The 20,376-nt window shown below is 42.0% G+C and overlaps 1 protein-coding gene across 2 annotated transcripts in view; it reads right to left on the minus strand.

Annotated features, from left to right (window-relative positions):
• Nucleotides 1–18,707, minus strand: part of LOC120031571 (cullin-5-like) — a 33,367-nt gene extending 14,660 nt beyond the window's left edge. The window contains exons 1-14 of one of the 2 annotated variants that reach the window (XM_038977391.1): nt 18,657–18,707; nt 17,432–17,541; nt 16,887–16,986; nt 16,421–16,597; nt 15,785–15,926; nt 15,205–15,350; nt 14,444–14,524; nt 12,196–12,289; nt 11,455–11,585; nt 11,194–11,301; nt 10,968–11,032; nt 10,577–10,709; nt 6,358–6,489; nt 3,859–3,982 (exon numbers count right to left, since the gene is read on the minus strand). In XM_038977391.1, the coding sequence (XP_038833319.1) occupies nt 3,859–3,982; nt 6,358–6,489; nt 10,577–10,709; nt 10,968–11,032; nt 11,194–11,301; nt 11,455–11,585; nt 12,196–12,289; nt 14,444–14,524; nt 15,205–15,350; nt 15,785–15,926; nt 16,421–16,597; nt 16,887–16,986; nt 17,432–17,541; nt 18,657–18,698 (1,585 nt within the window). In that variant the 5' untranslated portion in view covers nt 18,699–18,707. Of the gene's footprint in view, nt 1–3,858; nt 3,983–6,357; nt 6,490–10,576; nt 10,710–10,967; nt 11,033–11,193; nt 11,302–11,454; nt 11,586–12,147; nt 12,290–14,443; nt 14,525–15,204; nt 15,351–15,784; nt 15,927–16,420; nt 16,598–16,886; nt 16,987–17,431; nt 17,542–18,656 lie in introns of both variants that reach the window. The other variant, XM_038977383.1, reaches the window with a different exon arrangement.
• Nucleotides 18,708–20,376: the final 1,669 nt, after the last annotated feature.

The following is a 20,376-nucleotide window of genomic DNA, read 5'->3' on the forward strand; positions in this document are numbered from 1 at the left end:
ATGGCTTGCTTTTGTGGCTGAACGCTGTTATCAGATGATTGAATATTGTGTTTTGCCGTAAAGCTTTTTGAAATCTGACAGCGGTTGCATTAAGAACAAGTGTATCTTTAATTCTATGTAAAACATGTATCTTTCAAAGTTTATGATGAGTATTTCTGTTATTTCTCCGGATATTTTGGAGGCATTTCTGAACATGGCGCCAATGTAAACTGAGGTTTTTGGATATAAATATGAACTTTATCGAACAAAGCATATGTGTATTGTGTAATATGAAGTCCTATGAGTGTCATCTGATGAAGATCATCAAAGGTTAGTGATACATTTTATCTCTATGTGTGCTATTTGTGACTCCTCTCTTTGGCTGGAAAAATGGCAGAATTTTTCTTTGAGTTGGTGGTGACCTAACAATCGTTTGTGGTGCTTTCGCTGAAAAGCCTATTTGAAAATCGGACACTTTGATGGGATTAACAACAAGATTACCTTTAAAATGGTATAAGACACATGTATGTTTGAGGAATTTTAATTATGAGATTTCTGTTGTTTAAATTTGGCGCCCTGCACTTTCACTGGCTGTTGTCATATCGATCCCGTTACCGGGATTGCAGCCATAAGAAGTTTTAAGGCAAGTCATCCATCTGTTCATTTTTAAATCTTCAACAAAAAGGGTCAGATGACAATTAGGGGAAAGAAAAAATAAATCTATTGAAGCTCCCTCTGAGGAGATCTGTGGTGCTCTCCATCCTGATTGCTTCAGGAAAGTCTGTGGTAAGAGGGAGAGTGGGGCCAGGAGAACCAGACAGGGTACCATCCCAAAACCATCACCATGCTTGACTGTTGGTATGAGGTTCTTACTGGACATGAATTTTGCTTTGTATCAGAGAACTCTAAAGGACAATGTCAGGCCATCGGTCTGTGAGCTGTAGCGGAAGTGAAGCATGCATGATCCAAAACACACAATCAAGTCTACATGAAAATTGATAAAAAGCATGGCCAAGTCAAAGTCCAGACCTAATCTCAATTGAGATGTGGCAGGACTTGAAACGAGTACAACAGTTCTGCATGGAAGAGGGGGCCAAATTCCTCCACAGCAACATGAGTGTTCAACAACTACAGGAAATGTTTGGTTGGAGTCATTGCACCTAAAGGTAGCACAACCAGTTATTGACTAAGGGGGCAAGTACTTTTTTACATATGGGCATTGGGTGTTGCATAACTTAATGAAACAAATAATTGTGTTATTTAGTCACTCAGGTTCCCTTTATCTAAAATTAGGTTTGAAGATCTGACAACATTCAGTATAAAAAAATATGCAAACGTAAGGAAAGTTGAAAGGGGTGTAATGGGAATTTTAATGTTTGTGCTTTTCTTATAAGACATTTCTGTGTTCTATAAACCAATTTCTGTGTTCACGCAAGTGGCTGACTGTACAAATCCTCACTATCAGTAGCTGCAACTTGACAGTACACCCAGACCTTGTTTTGAGAACAAACGAAAGATCTGTTTCAAGGTCTCAGCTTAGAGAGAAGAAGCCTCGTGAGATATTGGTCTGTCACATGTTATGAAACAGTATTGGTCTGTCACATGGATGAAGAAAACAGTAATGATGAATTACGCAAATATAACTACTTGTCTGTGTATTGTCATATACAAGACAACTGCACTGCCCAGGCAGAGCTCTTGATTGACATGTGTACTACGGTGTATTGAATTGGAACCTCTCCAACAAACTATGATTTATTTAATATTGACTTAAGAATTTACACAACATATTCAATATGCCTTGTCAATGGTGAACTGACTGTCACATCATTAGCAGACTACTGTTGACATCCAGCTACAGTGCTTTCAGAAAGTATTCAGACCCCACACTTTGTCATGTCACATCCCTATTCCAAAAAGGATGAAATAATTGTTTCCTTAACCTACACACAATACCACATAATGACAAAGAGAAAACAGGTTTATAGAATATTTTGCAAATGTATAAAAAAAAGAAACTGAAATACTTTTACATAAGTATTCAGACCCTTTGTTATGATTTCGAAATTGAGCTCAGGTGCATCCTGTTTCCATTGATCATTGAGATGTTTCTCCAACTTGGAGTCCACCTGTGGTAAATTCAATTGATTGGACATGATTTGGAAAAAGAACACGCTTGTCTATTAAAAAGGTCCCACAGTTGACAGTGAATGTCAGACAAAAACCAAGCCATGATGTTCGAAGGAATTGGCCATAGAGCTCCGAGACAGGATTGTGTCGAGGCACAGATCTGGGGAAGGGTAGCAAAACAATGTGTGCAGCATTGAAGGTCCACAAGAACAGCGGCCTCCATCATTCTAAAATGGAAGTTTGGAACCACCAAGAATCTTCCAAGAGCTGGCCGCCCCGGCCAAACTGAGCAATCGGGGGAGAAGGGCCTTGGTCAGGGTTGGAGGTGACCAAGAACCTGATGGTCACTGACAGAGCTCCTCTGTGGAGATGGGAGAACATACCATAAGGACGACCATCGATGCAGCACTCCACCAAATCAGGCCTTTATGGTAGAGTGGCCAGATGGAAGGCACTCTTCAGTAAAAAGCACAACAGCCCACTTGGAGTTTGCCAAAAGGCACTTATAAACTCAGACCAAGAGAAACAAGATCCTTTGGTCTGATGAAACCAAGACTGAACTGTTTGGCCTGAATACCAAGCGTCACGTCTGGAGGAAACCTGAAACCATCCCTACGGTGAAGCATGGTTTCCATAATGCTGTGGGGATGTTTTTCAGCGGCAGGGACTGGCAGACTAGTCAAGATCGAGGGAAAGATGAACAGAGCAAAGCCCAGAGTGATCCTTGATGAAATCCTGAGCGCTCCGGAGCAGGTTATCAGACTGTAGCGAAGGTTCACTTTCCTACAGGACAACGACCCTAAGCACACAGCCAACAACACAGGAGTGGCTTCAGGACAAGTCTCTGAATGTCCTTGAGTGGCCCTTCCAGAGCCCGGACTTGAACCCGATCTAACATCTCTGAAGAGACCTGCTCCCCATCCAACCTGACAGAGCTAGAGAAGATCTGCAGAGAAGAACGGGAAAAAGTCCACAAATACAGGTGTGCCAAGTGGTGGAGTGGTGGGGCGAAATAATTATGCTGATTCTGTTGCAAACATTTTCTAAAAACGGTTGCAAACGGAATGGGGAGGAACCTACCTGAATTTGACCAAGAGAAACCCTTGTTTAACTTGGTTTGCTTCCGTTCATTACGGTTAACGGTTTCCGTAATAAATAAGCTCCTGCCATGCAGCTGGAGGGAGGAAAATAGTACGAGGGCCAGAGTGGAGAGCTAAGGATTGTCTCCTCTCCTAAGTCGTCTGATTGGCTCAGCTCCAAATTCAGATGGTTGAGTCAAACACAATTTTCCAAATAGAAACCTATTTGAGTATTTTAAATGGTCGTTTTCGTACCAGCTTACTTTGACCTCAAATTGCGTGCATGGTACGCAAACCGTGTGCAGGTTGGCAGGTCTGCAATACGAAAACGTATGCCAGGGATCATCAACTAGATTCAGCCGCGGGACAATTTTTTCTTGAGCACATGGTCGGGGGCCAGAACATAATTACAAATCATTTTACCGCAAGAATCCCAAACAGATATAATACTTGACTCAAACAATCATTTTAAACCTTGCTTACATTTTTTCTCAGAAAACTTGGGGGGGCCAAATAAAACCACCCGCGGGCCAAATTCGGTACGCGGGGCGCCAGTTGGGGAACCCTGATGTATGCACTCACTGTTATAAGTCGGTTTGGATAAAAGCATTTGCTAAATGGCATAATAACTATAGATCTCATATTAGTTACATACAGCTACCTGGTTTACCTGTTAGGGCCAGCTTGTTGTGTTTGTGACACTCTTTGAAGTTCTGGTTGAGGTCCTCGGACACCTTGATGTCCTGGAACATCCGAGCCAGCTTATTCACGTAGTCAGCGGGCATGCCTACTTCCTGCAATCAAGGGTTGGGGACATTGGCGACGTGGTATAATTTTAAGTATGTGAGGTGGATCAAACGCACAAATAGGCAGCATGTGCACACACACAGTATCTCCCATCTTCCTTCTCATAAGACACCGGCACACATGCAAGTACCCATCTAGGGCTGTGGTAGGCTATGCCATATGGATGTGAGCTACACTAATTTAGCAGACAAGATTTTCTTAGAATTTCGTGGCATAGTATGAAGAATACAATTGAACATAGCAGAATAAAATAGAAAGGACATCTTCTCCCCAAAATTTGCGAGGGGGTGCGCACATGCGGCTATTCAGTATTGAGCGGTTAACAAAGAAACAGGTCCTCCTATATGCTTAATTTAGAGTTATTTATGTAACTTCAAAAGTTAGAATGTATTAAAGAGCAGACTATATAGCCTAAGGCGGCATCGTGGGACAAATTATGATTTGAAAAAAGTTGCATGAAAGGCATGAGCTCTACTCAGTTTCCTGTGCAGGGTGCACAAATGTATGGAATTAGTTGATTAGTGGCCCACAAAAAAACCTTGAATAGCGAATGCAGTGACGTTTTTAATACGCAAGCATAGGCGGCGTGACCATAAGGCAAGGGGAAGCTTTCCCTAAAGTAAACTGCCAAAATTATAATTGCCCAATTAGCCTATGCTTGTCTACACAGGAATAAATACAATCTTTTTTTTCTTTCTTTTTTTACAGTCACTACTAAAGCATGATTTGGTTAGAGAGAACTTAGCTTTTTTTAAATTTTGTTTTGGCTATGGGTCGGAAGGAAAGGCAATTTGAGCAGACTATTGTCGAGTTGCGACTGTCCGAAAAGTAGAGGCCAAGCCAGGCATATTGCAATATTTCAAAATACAATTGTGGGAAAACAGTTTGGAAAACAAATGGTTTATTTATAATTGTTGGGTCAGTGCTACTTAAGTTTGTTTTTGGACAATCATTTCCACCTCCAGTTTGGATGGAGGTCATATTCTATTTGTGTCTCCCCTTCTCATAGGCCTATTATATGGACAAAGCTTTTTGTTAGTCGGCAGAGTAGCATACCCTTTAATTTGTCCTATTAAAACATTCTGCTAAAGTGTAGTAGAATTGCATGAAACGCGTTTATAAAAAAGGCAATTATTTTCCCCTATGCAAAGAAAGAAACGTGTCTGATAAAGCCTAGGCCTAACTCGACGTATACGCGCTCAGCCAGGCATTGAACAGTTTGAGAATGGAGTTAGATTATTAGCCCAAATTATAACTATCCAATCTACTCATCACTTTATGAATAGTAGGACATTTTACATAAAAATCGGCAAAGATTATGCATGTGATGCTTTATTGTAAAGGTTAATTTATGGTGAAAATGATCTTCCCCAAACTTTAAACTTACGCGCCACCTATGTATACCAGTTAGGCTACACCGGTTGTAAAGAAGATGAATGCGTTTCATTTTAAGAATTGAGCAATAAATATAGCAGCATGAGAAAGCTGGGATCCTATTTTAAAGTGGTCAGTCAAAGCTCTTTTCACATGGAATTGCGCAATGACTGGGTTTATAAGAACACGTTTCACTAGGCTCTGTGCTCTCTAACCGTGTTCCAGGGGTCCTAGGCCTATAGGCTACGTTTGCAGTTATTTGGCCACTTTAGTTGATACAAACATTATCAAAACATATAGGCCTATGGGCAAGGCTACATGACTTGTGCAACTATAATTTAGGAACAGGAATGCACTGTTTCTTGCCTTGATGCCCAGCATGTGCACTATTCACAAGAGATATTATCACCCCATCAGACTATTCTTAGCTTAATCTGGTCTTTAGATACACTAAATGTGTTAAATTTGTTTTATCGGAAGAGGGGCATAGGGGGGGAAAAAACACGTCATTTATGCACAAAAGAGCGAATGGAGGACACTTTTCCCGTGGTTCATTTTCATGCCAGCCCGGTAGGCTATACTCCTGTTGTAAAGCGAAGCAATGTGCTTAATATTAGGAAAGTTTAGAAATAGATAGTAGGCCTAGCCTATAGAAAGCTGATGGAAAACTCTTTAAGAGGCCATCAATTCTGTTCGCACGCAATTGCACAGCCTATAGAAATGTTGTGCAACACGAGCTCTCATTAAGTATTTCTTTTGAATACATTTGCATTGATATCAGTGATTAGAGGGACAATAGTGTGCTGAGTACCAGGCCATTAGCGACTGGCAATTAGCAAGTTTGGTAGGCTAATAATGACCATCAGCAGCATCAGAGCAGCCTAGTTACAATGACTAAACGGTCACGTGGAATTTGACTACGGTCATGACTGGTAACCGCCGGTAATATGGTCACCGTAACAGCCCTAAACCCACCCACAGGTCGTACCCGGAGCCACTCCACCATGTTCTCCTCGATTTCGCTGTCAGCGGAGATGTCCAGGATAAGGCGTCGGGTCAGATGGGCTTTGTGGTAGCGCATGAACACGTCTTTGTTCTGCACGTACTTCAACACCAGCAACTGCAGGAGAACACAGAACACCACTGTGCAATCAGGGTCATATTACAATAATATATGACATTTAGCAGACGCCTCTATCCATAGTCATGCATGCACACATATGGATGGTCCCGGGAATTGAACCCACTACCCTGGCGTTACAAGCACCATGTTCTACCAACTGAGCTACAAAGGACCACATTCATTAGTGCATACAGTAGCACAAAATGTTTTGCTAAAACAAGAGTTTATTGGACAAGTTCCGGTAGTCCCTCCCGGTTTGTCTGTTTTCCTCTATTTGGTGTCTAATGAACATGACCCAGCTAAGATCGTCCCATCCAAACAAGAAACAAGTGTCTGCAGATCTGAAAAGAATACATAGAGGTATAATACAGCATCCCTCTGTATTTCTCACTTAGTTTTAGCAGGTACTGAGTATAAAGCAACGACTACACTAAACTTAAAGATGAAGGGGGGGGGGGGGGGGTGAGCGACACATAGTATGTGAACGGATGTCATTGCTCATGTCCTTTTCAACTGCTCCGCTATAAACCGCTCCACGCTCACACACAAAAATAAATCTGCTCCAAATTTTCTTCCATTAAAATCACATTAACAAACACCCATCTATTTTTGTGACTACCTGGACCTACCAAATGTTTTTAAAGTATTGAATACGAAACATGGATTTGAATGAAAAGTATTTGAATAAACATGGATGTAAGAAGCGAACATAGGCTACATGTCGTATTAAACATCATAGAAACACTAAATAGGTCAGGAGCCAGACAGGGAGCCTAAGAAGGAACAAAAAGGAATGATTACAGCTATATTATTTCAATTATTTCCAGGCTATAGCCTACAAAGAAACGCATTGTGAAGCTGTTGCGAGTGCGACACAATAGTCTGGTAGGGACATAAAGCGTGCAGCATTTAGAGTTCATTCGGAACGTATTCAGACCCCTTCACTTTTTCCACATTGTTACAGCCTTATTCATTTTTTCCACCTCAATCTACACACAATACCCCATAAATGATAAACAAAACGTTTTAGAAATGTGTTATGGGATTTTTGTGTTTAATGACTAAAATATGTATACATTTGACTTAGAATTATAACTAAACAGAATACTACTATAATACTGTAAGAATGAATCTTATTATAATCATAATGTTGAATGTTATGTGTTCCTTGTTAGAAAGAATGGGTTTATCTTCAGACAGGCTAGAATGATGTCTCTACCCAGGGAGGGGAAAGACCTTGGGTTGGTTGCAGATAGTTGAACAGGTGGCAGACAGTAATGAGAACGCTAACTGTACTGCCATTGTATCCGAGAGGAGGATGGACATTAAAACCTATGACATCATCTTTATTATATAACCTGATGTAAAATGTATTATGATCAGTACTCTCGAGAATAAACGCTATTGATTGATTGATTTTGAGACTGGTTTCTGTCCATTTAATGCTGATAATTATCTTACAAATTCTTATCTATGGGCAGAGTGTTTTAATTGAATTGGTTGATAAACATAGGAATAAAATTCCTTTAACAAAATGATCGCTAAATCATTTTAAAAGAAACTGAAATACCACATTTACATAAGTATTCAGACCCTTTACGCAGTACTTTATTGAAGCACCTTTGCCACGATTACAGCTTCGAGTCATCTTGGGTATGATGCAACAAGCTTGGCACACCTGTATTTGGGGAGTTTCTCCCATTCTTCTCTGCAGATCCTCTCAAGCTCTGGCAGGTTGGACGGGGAGCGTCTCTCCAGAGATGTTTGATCGGGTTCAAGTCCGGGATCTGGCTGGGCTACTCATTCAGAAACTTGTCCCAAAGCCACTCCAGCGTTGCCTTAGCTGTGAAGGTCATTGTCCTGTTGGAAGGTGAACCTTCGCCCCAGTCTGAGGTCCTGTGCAGGGTTTTCATCAAGGATCTCTATACTTTGCTCCATTCATCTTTCCCTCGATCCTGACTAGTCTCCCAGTCCCTGCTGCTGAAAAACATCCCCACAGCATGATGCTGCCACCACCATAAGGATGGTGCCAGGTTTCCTCCAAACGTGACGCTTAGCATTCAGGCCAAAAAGCTCAATCTTGGTTTCATCAGACCAGAGAATCTTGTTTCTCATGGTCAGAGTCTATAGGTGCCTTTTGGCAACGTCCAAGTGGGCTGTCATGTGCCTTTTACTGAAGAGTGGCTTCCGTCTGGCCACGCTACCATAAAGGCCTGATTGGTGCAGTGCTGCAGAGATGGCTGTCCTTCTGGAAGGTTCCCCATCTCCACAGAGGAGCTGAGCTCTGTCAGAGTGACCATCAGGGTTCTTGGTCACCTCCCTGACCAAGGCCTTTCTCCCCCAATTGCTCAGTTTGGCTGGGCAGCCAGCTCTAGGAAGAGTGTGTGGTTACAAACTTCTTCCATTTAAGAATGACGGAGGCCACTGTTCTTGGGGACCTTCAATGCTGCACACATTTTTTGGTACCCTTCCCCAGATCTGTGCCTCGGTACAATCCTGTCTCGGCGCTCTACGGACAATTCATCCGACCTCATGGCTTGGTTTTGGCTCTGACATGCACTGTCAACTGAGGGACCTTACATAGACAGGTGTGCCTTTCCAATTAATTTAAATTTGCCACAGATGGACACCAATCAAGTTGTACAAACATCAAGGATGCTCAATGGAAACAGGGTTTCACCTGAGCTCAATTTCATGTCTCATAGCAAAGGGTCTGAAGACTAATGTAAATAAGGCATGTCTTTTTTTTTTACATCTGCAAAAAAACTTTTTGCTGCGTCATTATGGGGTATTGTGTAGATTGATGAGGGGAAAATTATTTAATCAATTTTAGAATAAGGCTGTAACGTAACATGCGGAAAAAAAGGGTCTGAATAATTTCCGAATGCACTGTAAACATTGTATTAAAATAATTATAGTTTATAAATTGCACAAATAGGCAGTGACTTTCAATTAAACACAAACTAAATGAAAAATGACTTGAAATTCATTTTTTGAACTCATTTTTAGAAACAAGAGTTTGGCCAGTCTGGGGCTTCAGGCTCATGCGATGGTGCCTGGAGAGCCGGCCAGCAGCGGAGAATATCCTCTCCACACTTGCAGAACCACTGGGGATGCTAAACACTCCTTTGGCCACTCTTGCCAGGTTGGGCAGAGAGGCAGAGTTGCTTTTTTATATAGGCAGACGAAGGTTTTTAGGCAAAATAACCTAATCAAAACGGAAAGCTCCTTGAAAGTGGGAATATGGCCTATTGTATCGATTATAAACTTTTTGTTCTATTAACACTTTGCTACAATGACAGTTATTTTAGCATGAGCACATAGTAAGTACACATCATACTTTTGGGAGAAGTGTCTTTTCAGATTCCACAATGATTCTTTAGCTGTTTCATGTAGCCAACGTGTAACAACTGCCATATCCTGCACGTAGAACAATGCCATCCAGTCTATAACCTAACAGTTTAGCACCATGCCATCTGGCAAACACACTACATCACCGCACTCCCTCTCTTGGTTCTCAACTTTGTAAGCCACGTTGATTTAGCACCTGTGTGTTTTATCAGTTTCTTTGTGAAAATATTTAGCAAACTCCATGACAGTAGCTAAAGCAAGGGTCTATTAGCAGCACACAAGTAGACTACAAATGCATGCTGGGCCAGGCATGCCCTGAGCTCCTGAAGTGAGCGCAACTGGAGAGAAATTGGAGCGGGTGAGAAGGCGGACGCTCCAGCCTTTGGGAATCTCGCTCCAGTCAAATTGGGCTCGCTTCGCTCACATACTCTTGAGCGATGTAAAGGTGAAAGCAACACGCTGTCCTCAGCCCAAGGCCGCTTGCACACTGATTGGGTCAATGCTTTTTTAAACGGGAGTCATCTGCTGCTGGACGAATGACAAGAGATGATGATTGTCTGACAAAAAAACACAAACTGAAACTTGTTGACTTGAGATATACTTCTGAAGGACAATAACCAATGATGTACATCACATACGATTTCATCCGAGTACACACGTGTGGCCGAAGCCTTAAGGAAAGCTTGCTGGAGTCATCAAATCATTATGCGCGAGTGCACACACACGTACGTACCACTTCCTTGAGCTTGGCCTCGATCTCCTCAGATGCAAGTTTCTTGCTCAGCGGGGTTTTCCTCAGCAGCATATCACAGTAGTTGGCCAGCAACTCTGGACACTTGGACTCTGGCTGAGTCTTCAGCCCCACCCTGACAGACAGACAGTACAGAGAAAGTAGAGCAGTGTCGTAAACTCACACGTTCAGGCATTCACTAATTAAGCAATTAACAGTTCAGAAGTGTAACATTTTTCCCATGAAAAAACGAAAGATCCACCCCGCACCTTGTTGAATGCTCCCACAGTTTTATCAAGTGCAACATCAATAAATATTGTAGCAGCCTTCAACAGTATGCCGGTATCAATTTTGAATTCAGTGAAGAAATTAAGGCATACAGTAGAACTCTTACCCTTTCTGCTTCAGCGGAATTTCCAATTTAAAAATAGTAGCATCATTCACAACTGCTTTGTAAGCCTAAGAAAAAAAAAACATTTGTTACATATACAGTGACAACTACAAATACTGCACATAAATTCATTGACAACGTTGTGTCAATGTTGGACAAACGTTGAAAGAACGTTGCGCTTACATTCATTGGCAATGTTGAATCAATGCTGGAAAAACGTTGTGCTGACCTTGTCTCGGGCTGTGAGGAAGCGAGGGTCGTCCTGAAAGGCATCTTTAACCAGCTTACTGAAGCGGTTGAAAAGGGTGAGGAGCTGTTCCACGTACTTCTCAGAGTCCTGCGCGCACACACACAGAGAAAAATACAAAGACTAGTGGATTGTTCCTGTCACCTTTCAGTAAATACAACACAAATGTATTTAATATCTCTGTTAGTGTAACATATCTGTGCGCGTGTGTGTGTAAGCAGCTTATGTATGTGTAGCACTCACCGAGGTGATGGTCTCGGCGGAGGCCACCATGTCGGCCAGCCCAGCAGACATGATGTGTTCCTCTAAGTCCTTCAGCATGGGCTCGATGCCACTAGGCACCTTGTCCATCAGAGAGAACATGAGATGGAGCTCTATAAGGTGGAGGAAAGCTACAGTCAAACACTCTCCATGGTAAGATACTGCGGCTAGTCTATAGATTCTAGTTTTCTACTTCTAGATTATAGTATCGAACAAGGGGTACGCAGCAGCGCTTGATGGCCAGATTTGAATAACCCGTATTTAGAGGTTGGTTTCCGTTGACTGATTCTCCAGTCAACATGCTTTTTAGTTCAGGACTCTGTACAGTAAACCAGCCCTTGAAGTTATAAACATCACAGTGGTGGTATAATATTGTCAGTTAGACTTTACAGTCAAAAGGTCAAGTTCTATATCTTACTGCTATACACCAAACAAACAGATGCTCCACAAAGGCACACATTGGTTAGTGACACGTAAGTAGGTAGACTCCTGGTTAAAACTATCAGGACATACACAATACAAGGTGGGTTTATGGTCAGACACTGATGTTTGGGGGGTGATGACAATGTGTTGAATAACACACACGGAATGGGCAAAGGCAGCCTTTGGTTGGTTGACGAGGACAAATTGAAACAGGAAGTGGAGGACGGCGAGGTCATTTCCTGGTTTGCAAACCTGAGCTGGCCGAGCCTTTGGTGCCGGGAGCGCTCCGGCCGTACTCACTCTCTGTCTCGTTTCGCCTGATCATGCCAGGACACTCGGCCAAGATGGTCTCCTTGAAGGATGTCACCAGGGCGTTCACGCAACACTCCATCAGCTGAGGGGGAATAGAAAAACCATGGGTCGCTCATCTCTTCATCACATATTTCAAAATCTAATTGATTTGAGGCCTTTTTTTATATCAGCAGTTGTCAAAGTGGTTTTACAGTAACCCGGCCTAGAACCCAAAGAGCAAGCAGAAGGAGAATGGCAAGAAAAACCTAGAGAAGAAGAAACCTAGAGGGGAACCAGGCTCAATCATATCAATAGCAGCAGGGTCATTCCAGGAAGAGAGTACATGTTGCACCTCTTTGATATTTTAAGTAGAAATTGTGCACCAATATTGAATTTTAACCCCTAGTCGATGGACGTACCTGTGTCAATCTTATTAAGACAATTTAAAAGATCAAAATCAATCAATTTAAGTTAGAGATGCATGGGCTGCATGGGCTGTGTCTCAATCCACCACAGCCGCCGACGTCAGCCTTCCACTCCTGCTGTGGAAGGCGGTAGAGCTACAAGAGTGTTTGCCAAACCAGGAGACGTGGGGGGAGTAATGTTTTCTCACGGAAACGTCTGTAGTGTCCGAACGGTTTAGGCTACAAACTAATATGAAAAATACGAGACTCACAAACCCGATGGTGTTCTCCATTACGCTCAACGACCGCCACAAGTGTCACGGGACTCGTCTGATGGTAACCCAGTACCGTGCCGAAAAATGAATGGAAGTGAAAAATACATTTCCACATCAAAGGTATACTGGTGATTCCCCCAGAGCTCTCTCTCAGATATAGGAGACAGTCAAAGGAAGCATGATTTGAGGTATCTTAAATTCAATGTGTTTCTACGAGCTAATAGCAGTAAGGCCAAATTCGATGTTTAATTAAAGCTTTTTGTAAATTTTATATACACTACCGTTCAAAAGTTTGGGGTCACTTAGAAATGTCCTTGTTGAAAGAAAAGCTAATTTTTTGTCCATTAAAATATCAAATTGATCAGAAATACAGTGTAGACATTGTTAATGTTGTCAATGACTATTGTAGATGGAAACGGCTGATTTTATGGAATAGCTACATAGGCGTACAGGGGCCCATTATCAGCAACCATCACTCCCGTGTCCCAACGGTACGTTGTGTTAGCTAATCCAAGTTTATCATTTTAAAAAGCTAATTGATCATTAGAAAACCCTTTTGCAATTATGTTAGCACAGCTGAAAACTGTTAAAAGAAGCAATAAAACTGTCCTTTAGACTAGTTGAGTATCGGGAGCATCAGCATTTGTGGGTTCGATTACAGGCTCAAAATGACAGAAACAGAACGTTCTTCTAAAACCCATCAGTCTATTCTTGTTCTGAGAAATGAAGGCTATTCCATGGGAGAAATTGCCAAGAAACTGAAGATCTCGTACAACGCTGTGTACTACCTTCACAGAACAGTGCAAACTGGCTCTAACCAGAATAGAAAGAGTGGGAGGCCCCGGTGCACAACTGAGCAAGAGGACAAGTACATTAGAGTGTCTAGTTTGAGAAACAGACGCCTCACAAGTCCTCAACTGGCAGCTTCATTAAATAATACCCGCAAAACACCAGTCTCTACGTCAACAGTGAAGATGAGACTCTGGGATGCTGGCCTTCTAGGAAGAGTTGCAAAGAAAAAGCCATATCTCAGACTGGCCAATAAAAATAAGAAACATTAAGATGGGCAAAATAACACAGACACTGGACAGAGGAACTCTGCCTAGAAGGCCAGCATCCCGGAGTCACCTCTTCTTCTGCGAGGACGATCAGCTGTCCGTCCTGTAGCGCTGTCTTAGGCGTCTCACAGTACGGACATCGCAATTTATTGTCCTGGCCACATTTGCAGCCCTCATGCCTCCTTGCAGCACGCCGAAGGCAAGTTCACGCAGATGAGCAGGGACCCTGGGCATCTTTCTTTGTGTTTTTCCGAGTCAGTAGAAAGGCCACTTTAGTGTTCTAAGTTTTCATAACTGTGACCTTAATTGCCTACCGTCTGTAAGCGTCTTAACAACCGTTTTACAGGTGCATGTTCATTAATTGTTTATGGTTCATTGAACAAGCATGGGAAACAGTGTTTAAACCCTTTACAATGAAGAGCTGTGAAGTTAATTGGATTTTTACGAATTATCTTTGAAAGACAGGGTCCTGAAAAAGGGACGTTTCTTTTTTTGTTGTTGCAGAGTTTAGTTTACTCACTGCTTGTACAGAGTTACATTCACGTCTCGTCTCCAAATAGCGCAACGCCCGTTTCTCCTCCTCTCTCAACTTGACGTCTGCCTGTTAGAACACACAGAGATACACATGTTGGTTCCCCCTCAGATGGATAGCCTAGAATAGACAGAGTTGCTGAGAAATAGATTTGCAAAATTCCAATAACTTTCTCAATTCTCAGCTTTAAGAAATCCCAGTTGGAAGAGTATTGAATTTCCTGTTTATTCTATCCTGAGGCCAAATATTATTTTGTAACCGTACTGAGAAATCACAAAGGAACTGCAGAAACCGTACTTGTCTCAGACCGATAGTTTTCGACCGCTGTAATCACTGAAATCCAAAACAACCCCTAGCCACTCATGTAGACCTGAAAGGATTGGATATGTTTAAGCAGTGTGGTCATTGCTTCACCTTGCCATCTGATAGGCAGCAAAGGATTTGCGCCATATGGCTTACACCTATTCAAATGTTTCAAATCTACATGAGCATCTGAGGGGTTTGGACTTGGCATGTCCATTTGGAATTCAGCTTATAACTTGACATGTGGTGTATGATCGAGGGGCCTTTTTAGGGTTGCAAAATTAGAGTAAGTTTACAACAATTCCCAGGTTTTCCAGAAATCCCAGTTGGAAAATTCCTGGAAAAGGGAGAGAATAAGCAGGAAGTCCAGGAGTCCTTTAACTATAGAGTTTCCAGAAAACCATCTGGGAATTTTGGAAAAGTTACAGGATCCTAGTACTACTCACGTATTTCATGTAGTTCTGTACTCCGTTCTGCTGCAGGGAGGAGGGGGCCTGTGTTCTGTAGAATCTCTCGGTGGAGTCCATGTAGGCCTTCTCAAAGTTATCTCTGTAGATCTGCAACTTGTTGTCTGGGTTTGAGCACAGGTTCACTGCAGAGGGAAAACAGGGATGGAGGTGCCCAGGGGCCAAGTTCATTAGCATGCAACATTTTAGAAATGACCATTTCTTAAAGGATGAGTCCAATCAGTCCCTTCCGGTTTCAGTAGGTTTTCTTCCGTTTGGTGAGTTATGAACAAAACCCAGGAGAATTACAGGCATCTTTGTGGAGTGGGGTAAATAGCACATTTTTGTCATTCACACTACATAGCTAAATTCAAAAATTTGAGTACCTCACATTTTCACGTACAGCCTGCATTTGTCATTGGGGGCTTCACACCAAAATTCACATTACAGAGAAATCCAATTTGGCAGAGAGATTTGGTGAATCAATCCATTGGTATGGTCTACATACACCAAAGATCTGGCTCGTGTTCATTACACACCATTCTCTCACAGCTAAAGGCGACAGTGATGTTTTGCTCACCGTAGGACTCCCTGACGCCGATGACCAGCTGAGAGTCGAAGGCCTCCCCAAGGCGTTCGGCGTGCACCAGCTTCATGGCGCTGTCCTGCAGCCTGTTCTTGATGTTGGAGAAGATGGACTCGTTCCACGTGTCCAGCATGAGCTGAGGGTATAGAAAATTAAGTTTAGAAGAACATTACTTTGCCCATATATCTAAAAAATGTCCTTTTGTCTTTTTGCTTAATCTAGTGCCTTGCTCAAGGGTACAACTGCAGGTGATGGCATGATTTGACAACAGTATCCTTCCTGTTGCTGGTTCACACACCGAAATTTTGTCCCTGTCACTCGGGATTTGAACCGACAATCCTCCGGATGTTACCTAATCTCACTACATCCTACTCCCCTTTCCACCCCATAAGCTACAAGGTAATAGAAGATACAGTACATGTACACATGAGCAGGGATAGAGGGAATCTATAGGCAGCAACATTTCCTCTTATATCATTACAAATACAGCCAAATACTGCTGCTGCCCTGTTTACAATGTGATGTCTTTCCCACTCTCCTCCCCTCTTCCTCAAGTTCTTGTTGCTACCCAGTTGGCAAGTGATCATCTCTCGCATTTCCCATCCCATTTCTTCCTCCCCATTTCCTCACCTTCCGTACGATGCTGTCTTCTACGTTAGACTTCTTGTTGCTGCCCTGTTTGCCCATGAGCGTGATCTCCAGCTGGCAGAAGGGTTTGGGCAGGATGTCGCACTGTGTGAAGAACTTCCTCCACTCCACGATGTAGGCCTTCAACAGTGCCGTGTCATCCTGGTGACTCAACACCCGCTGTGGGGGAGAGCGCAGGGCCCTGTTATGGACTTTATGGCGTTGAAAAACTGGGGGTAATAGACAGTCTGCTTGGTTACTCAACACATGTGAGAGCATTTGAGGGCATTGTTATGGATTATATAGCAATGAAAATGTTGGTTCTCAGGGGTAGGCTAGTAGACTGCGTGGTTACTCGGTAGCCTACTGTCACAGCTAGCTTGATAGCTAGCTAGCATTAGTGGTACTCAGCGAGGGAATAAATAGCACAGTCCATTCAATGGTAGCAAGACCTAGCAGGCCTACCTACCGCTTGTGCTTGCTTGATGAAGTCTAAGATGTCCGCCTTCAGGGCCTGGTGGATCTTGGCCGGTCCCTTGTCATCCCATAGGCATACTGCATGGACGTCTCTATGGAAACCAAGAGATCGGATGAGGGGATTGGAGGAGAGGGACATGTAGTTCAATCCATCTGTCAGTCTAACAGTTGAGACAGGTGTTAATGGAAACGCCTGGAGTTAACAGAATGACAGCATTTTCTCTTGGGGTATAGTCTATTAAGTGACGCGAAACGTTCCGAATGTTGAAGATAGAAAAATAACGGATAGAGTCGACACCACAATTCCTTAATATATCTGTCAGTAAGGCAATCTCTTCTACACCATAAATGTTTATTTGAACCTTTGCAACAGGCTCTTGGGTCATATTCACTAGGAACCAAACAGAAGCGAACTGCCTGGACTTGTCTAATAAGAAACACTTGTTTACAATATCCATTGCAAAACTTGGTGTGCACTAATGAATACAACTTCTTTATGACAGAGCACATGAACACAGACTGCGTGGCCATACTCACGAGAAGAGGTCAAACCACTGCTGCTTGGTGACTGACTCCTGACGGAGCAGCTTCAGAACGATGGGACGCATCAAATCCCACTTGTCCTCGAACTGGAGGGAGCCTTTGTTCTGGGTGAGAAGGGTAGAAGTGTCACTTCTGGCTATAGGCTTCCTAGCAGTTATGACAACACCAGAGTGAACCGCAATTGTATTTATTTGATCCTCCTTCTCAAAACAGAATATCATATGTCAACAACCTCAGATTTTCTGCTCCAATGTGCTTTGAGAAGCACATGAGAAGGGAGGATGTGAGAAATCAAGGACATACAATTGATATCATTGACATCCCAGTGGTTGCTTTATGTTTAGGCACTAGGCAAGTTGGCCTACTTTAACATTAGCAACAACACAAGTGCCGTTAGACAAGCCATGCCAACAGTTATCAACCCACTACCTGAAAGGTGCTTCAATCCTGATTTACTAGCATCTGTTTTTCCAGGATGTGTAACTACATCCAGTCTACAGTAGGCTCTTATGTGAGGGAGTGTTGTATAGTAGTGTAGTAGATATGCCTAGTTATAGGTCCTCATCAAATAGGTCTAAATTGTATCACACATCAGTAAGCTAGCCCCCCTCAAAAAATATATAGAATACATTTTGCGCCAGTGTGTCCTGATAAATAACGTTATCGTAACTATCGGGATGTGGCTGGCAAGTAGCTTTAGCCTACCTTCGGTGGCTTGAAAATCAAAGCCAGGCAGTGATTCAGTGTTTTATCAGACATAACTACAGTACTGTAACTAGCTAGTTACACTGATACAGTAGAGTTAACGCTAGCAGACACTAACTTAGCTAGTTACTGTGCCATCCATGCCAGATGTCCAACTGGCTAGCAGCTAACTAATTTGTTTTCATGAAAAAGACGACCATTTGTGATTAACGTTAACTAATGAGTTAATTAGTAAACGATAGTCATGTAAAGTTAAATGATAGTGTTAGCTAACTGTTACGAAGCTAGCTATGTACGTGTGTACTACTGGCAGGCTAACGAACGTCAATAAGAGGAGTAAATAGCAGTCTTTTCATTGCTAGCAAGGCAAACAACAGAACATCATATCACCTATATTGCAAGGCCATCTTCAGGTATGTGCCCTTAGCAATGTAGAGTAAGATATTCTCAACTATGCAACAGACAATGATTCATGTAACGTAAATCAAATGTATTGAATTGAGCAGGTTCCTACCTTTAGCAAATTAGACGTCGCCATGTTCAGGGCTGTGAACATGAACTTATTCCCTCGAACAATCTCGCGATATTTACGGGGTTGTAGTTGCTAAAAGGATTTGAACAAAATCTGGAGAAAAACATGCATGCTTCCTGATGGTTTATCATCATATTCCGTTTAAAAAAAAAACTAGATTAAACAAAATCCATACATGCAATTAAAATGAATGTTGAAATAGTCTAATAATATATACTTATCAAAAAATAATGTCACCCACTAAAAACTATGAAACACTGGAAAATAAGTAATAATATATTGTGTGCAGTGAAATGTGTCTAAACATTCATTAAAACATTTAATTTAAAATAGCACGAAAAATCAACTGGTGGTCTCTCCCCGTGCGCTGCGACTGAGGAAATTTGATTATTTTGGAGTCCTAGCCTCGCTCGCACTGACGCATTCGAAATAGCATACCAAGTTTACTTTTGGACAAACAGGAAAAATACAACAGGAAAAATACAACAGGCTAACTCAGGTAAGTATCTTTACTATGCTATGCGAGAGTTACGGTATCATACCTAAAAGGGCATGAACGTTTATAAATATTTTATTTTACATTGAGAAATATGATCAGTTCAAAAGTATGACAAAGTGTCTTAGTTCTACAGGCCTATGCCAATAACTCATATATACACTTGCCATTTGGTTTCTTAATGTTATAGGCTAATGGAAAAGCAGTGATACAATTCATATATAGGTCTACACTACAGTATATTGCATAACAATTCAACTTCCATCAATTCTTAATTATCAAATATTAACATTCTGGAGCATTCACTCATGTAGAAAATAGTAAAATAAAGAAAACCCCTGCCTATAGCCTATAGTCATTAAAAAAAAATACATATACAGTACCAGTCAAAAGTTTGGACACATCTACTCATTCCAGGGTTTTTCTTTATTTTACTATTTGCTACATTGTAGAAAAGTAGTGAAGAGTCAACACTATGAAATAACACGTATGGAATCATGTAGTAACCAAAAAAAGTGTTAAACAAATATATTTTATATTTGAGATTCTTCAAAGTAGCCCCCCTTTGCCTTGTTGACAGCATTTCACACTCTTGTCATTCTCTCAACCAGCTTCATGAGGTAGTCACCTGGAATGCATTTCAATTAACAGGTGTGCCTTGTTAAAAGTAATTTGTGTAATTTCTTTCCTTCTTAATGTGTTTGAGCCAATAAGTTGTCTTATGACAAGGTAGGGTTGGTATACAGAAGATAGCCCTATTTGGTAAAAGACCACGCTCATATTATGGCAAGAACAGCTCAAATAAGCAAAGAGAAACGACAGTCCATCATTACTTTAAGACATGAAGTTCAGTCAATCTGGAAAATTTCAAGAACTTTGAAAGTTTCTTCAAGTGCAGTCGCAAAAACCATCAAGCGCTATGATGGTACTGGCTCTCATGAGGACCGCCACAGGAAAGGAAGACCCAGAGTTACCTTTGCTGCAGAAGATAAGTTCATTAGTTACCCGCCTCAGAAATTGCATCCCAAGTAAATGCTTCATAGAGTTCAAGTAACAGACACATCTCAACATCAACAGTTCAGAGGAGACTAGTAGTGGGGTCTTTGCAGCAATTTGACCATGAAGACCGGATTCACGCAAAGGACACCAATAAGAAGACTTGCTTGGGCCAAGAAACACGGCCATTGGACATTAGACCGGTGGAAA

Source organism: Salvelinus namaycush, chromosome 3, assembly GCF_016432855.1.
Source record: "Salvelinus namaycush isolate Seneca chromosome 3, SaNama_1.0, whole genome shotgun sequence".
Taxonomy (NCBI): domain Eukaryota; kingdom Metazoa; phylum Chordata; class Actinopteri; order Salmoniformes; family Salmonidae; genus Salvelinus; species Salvelinus namaycush.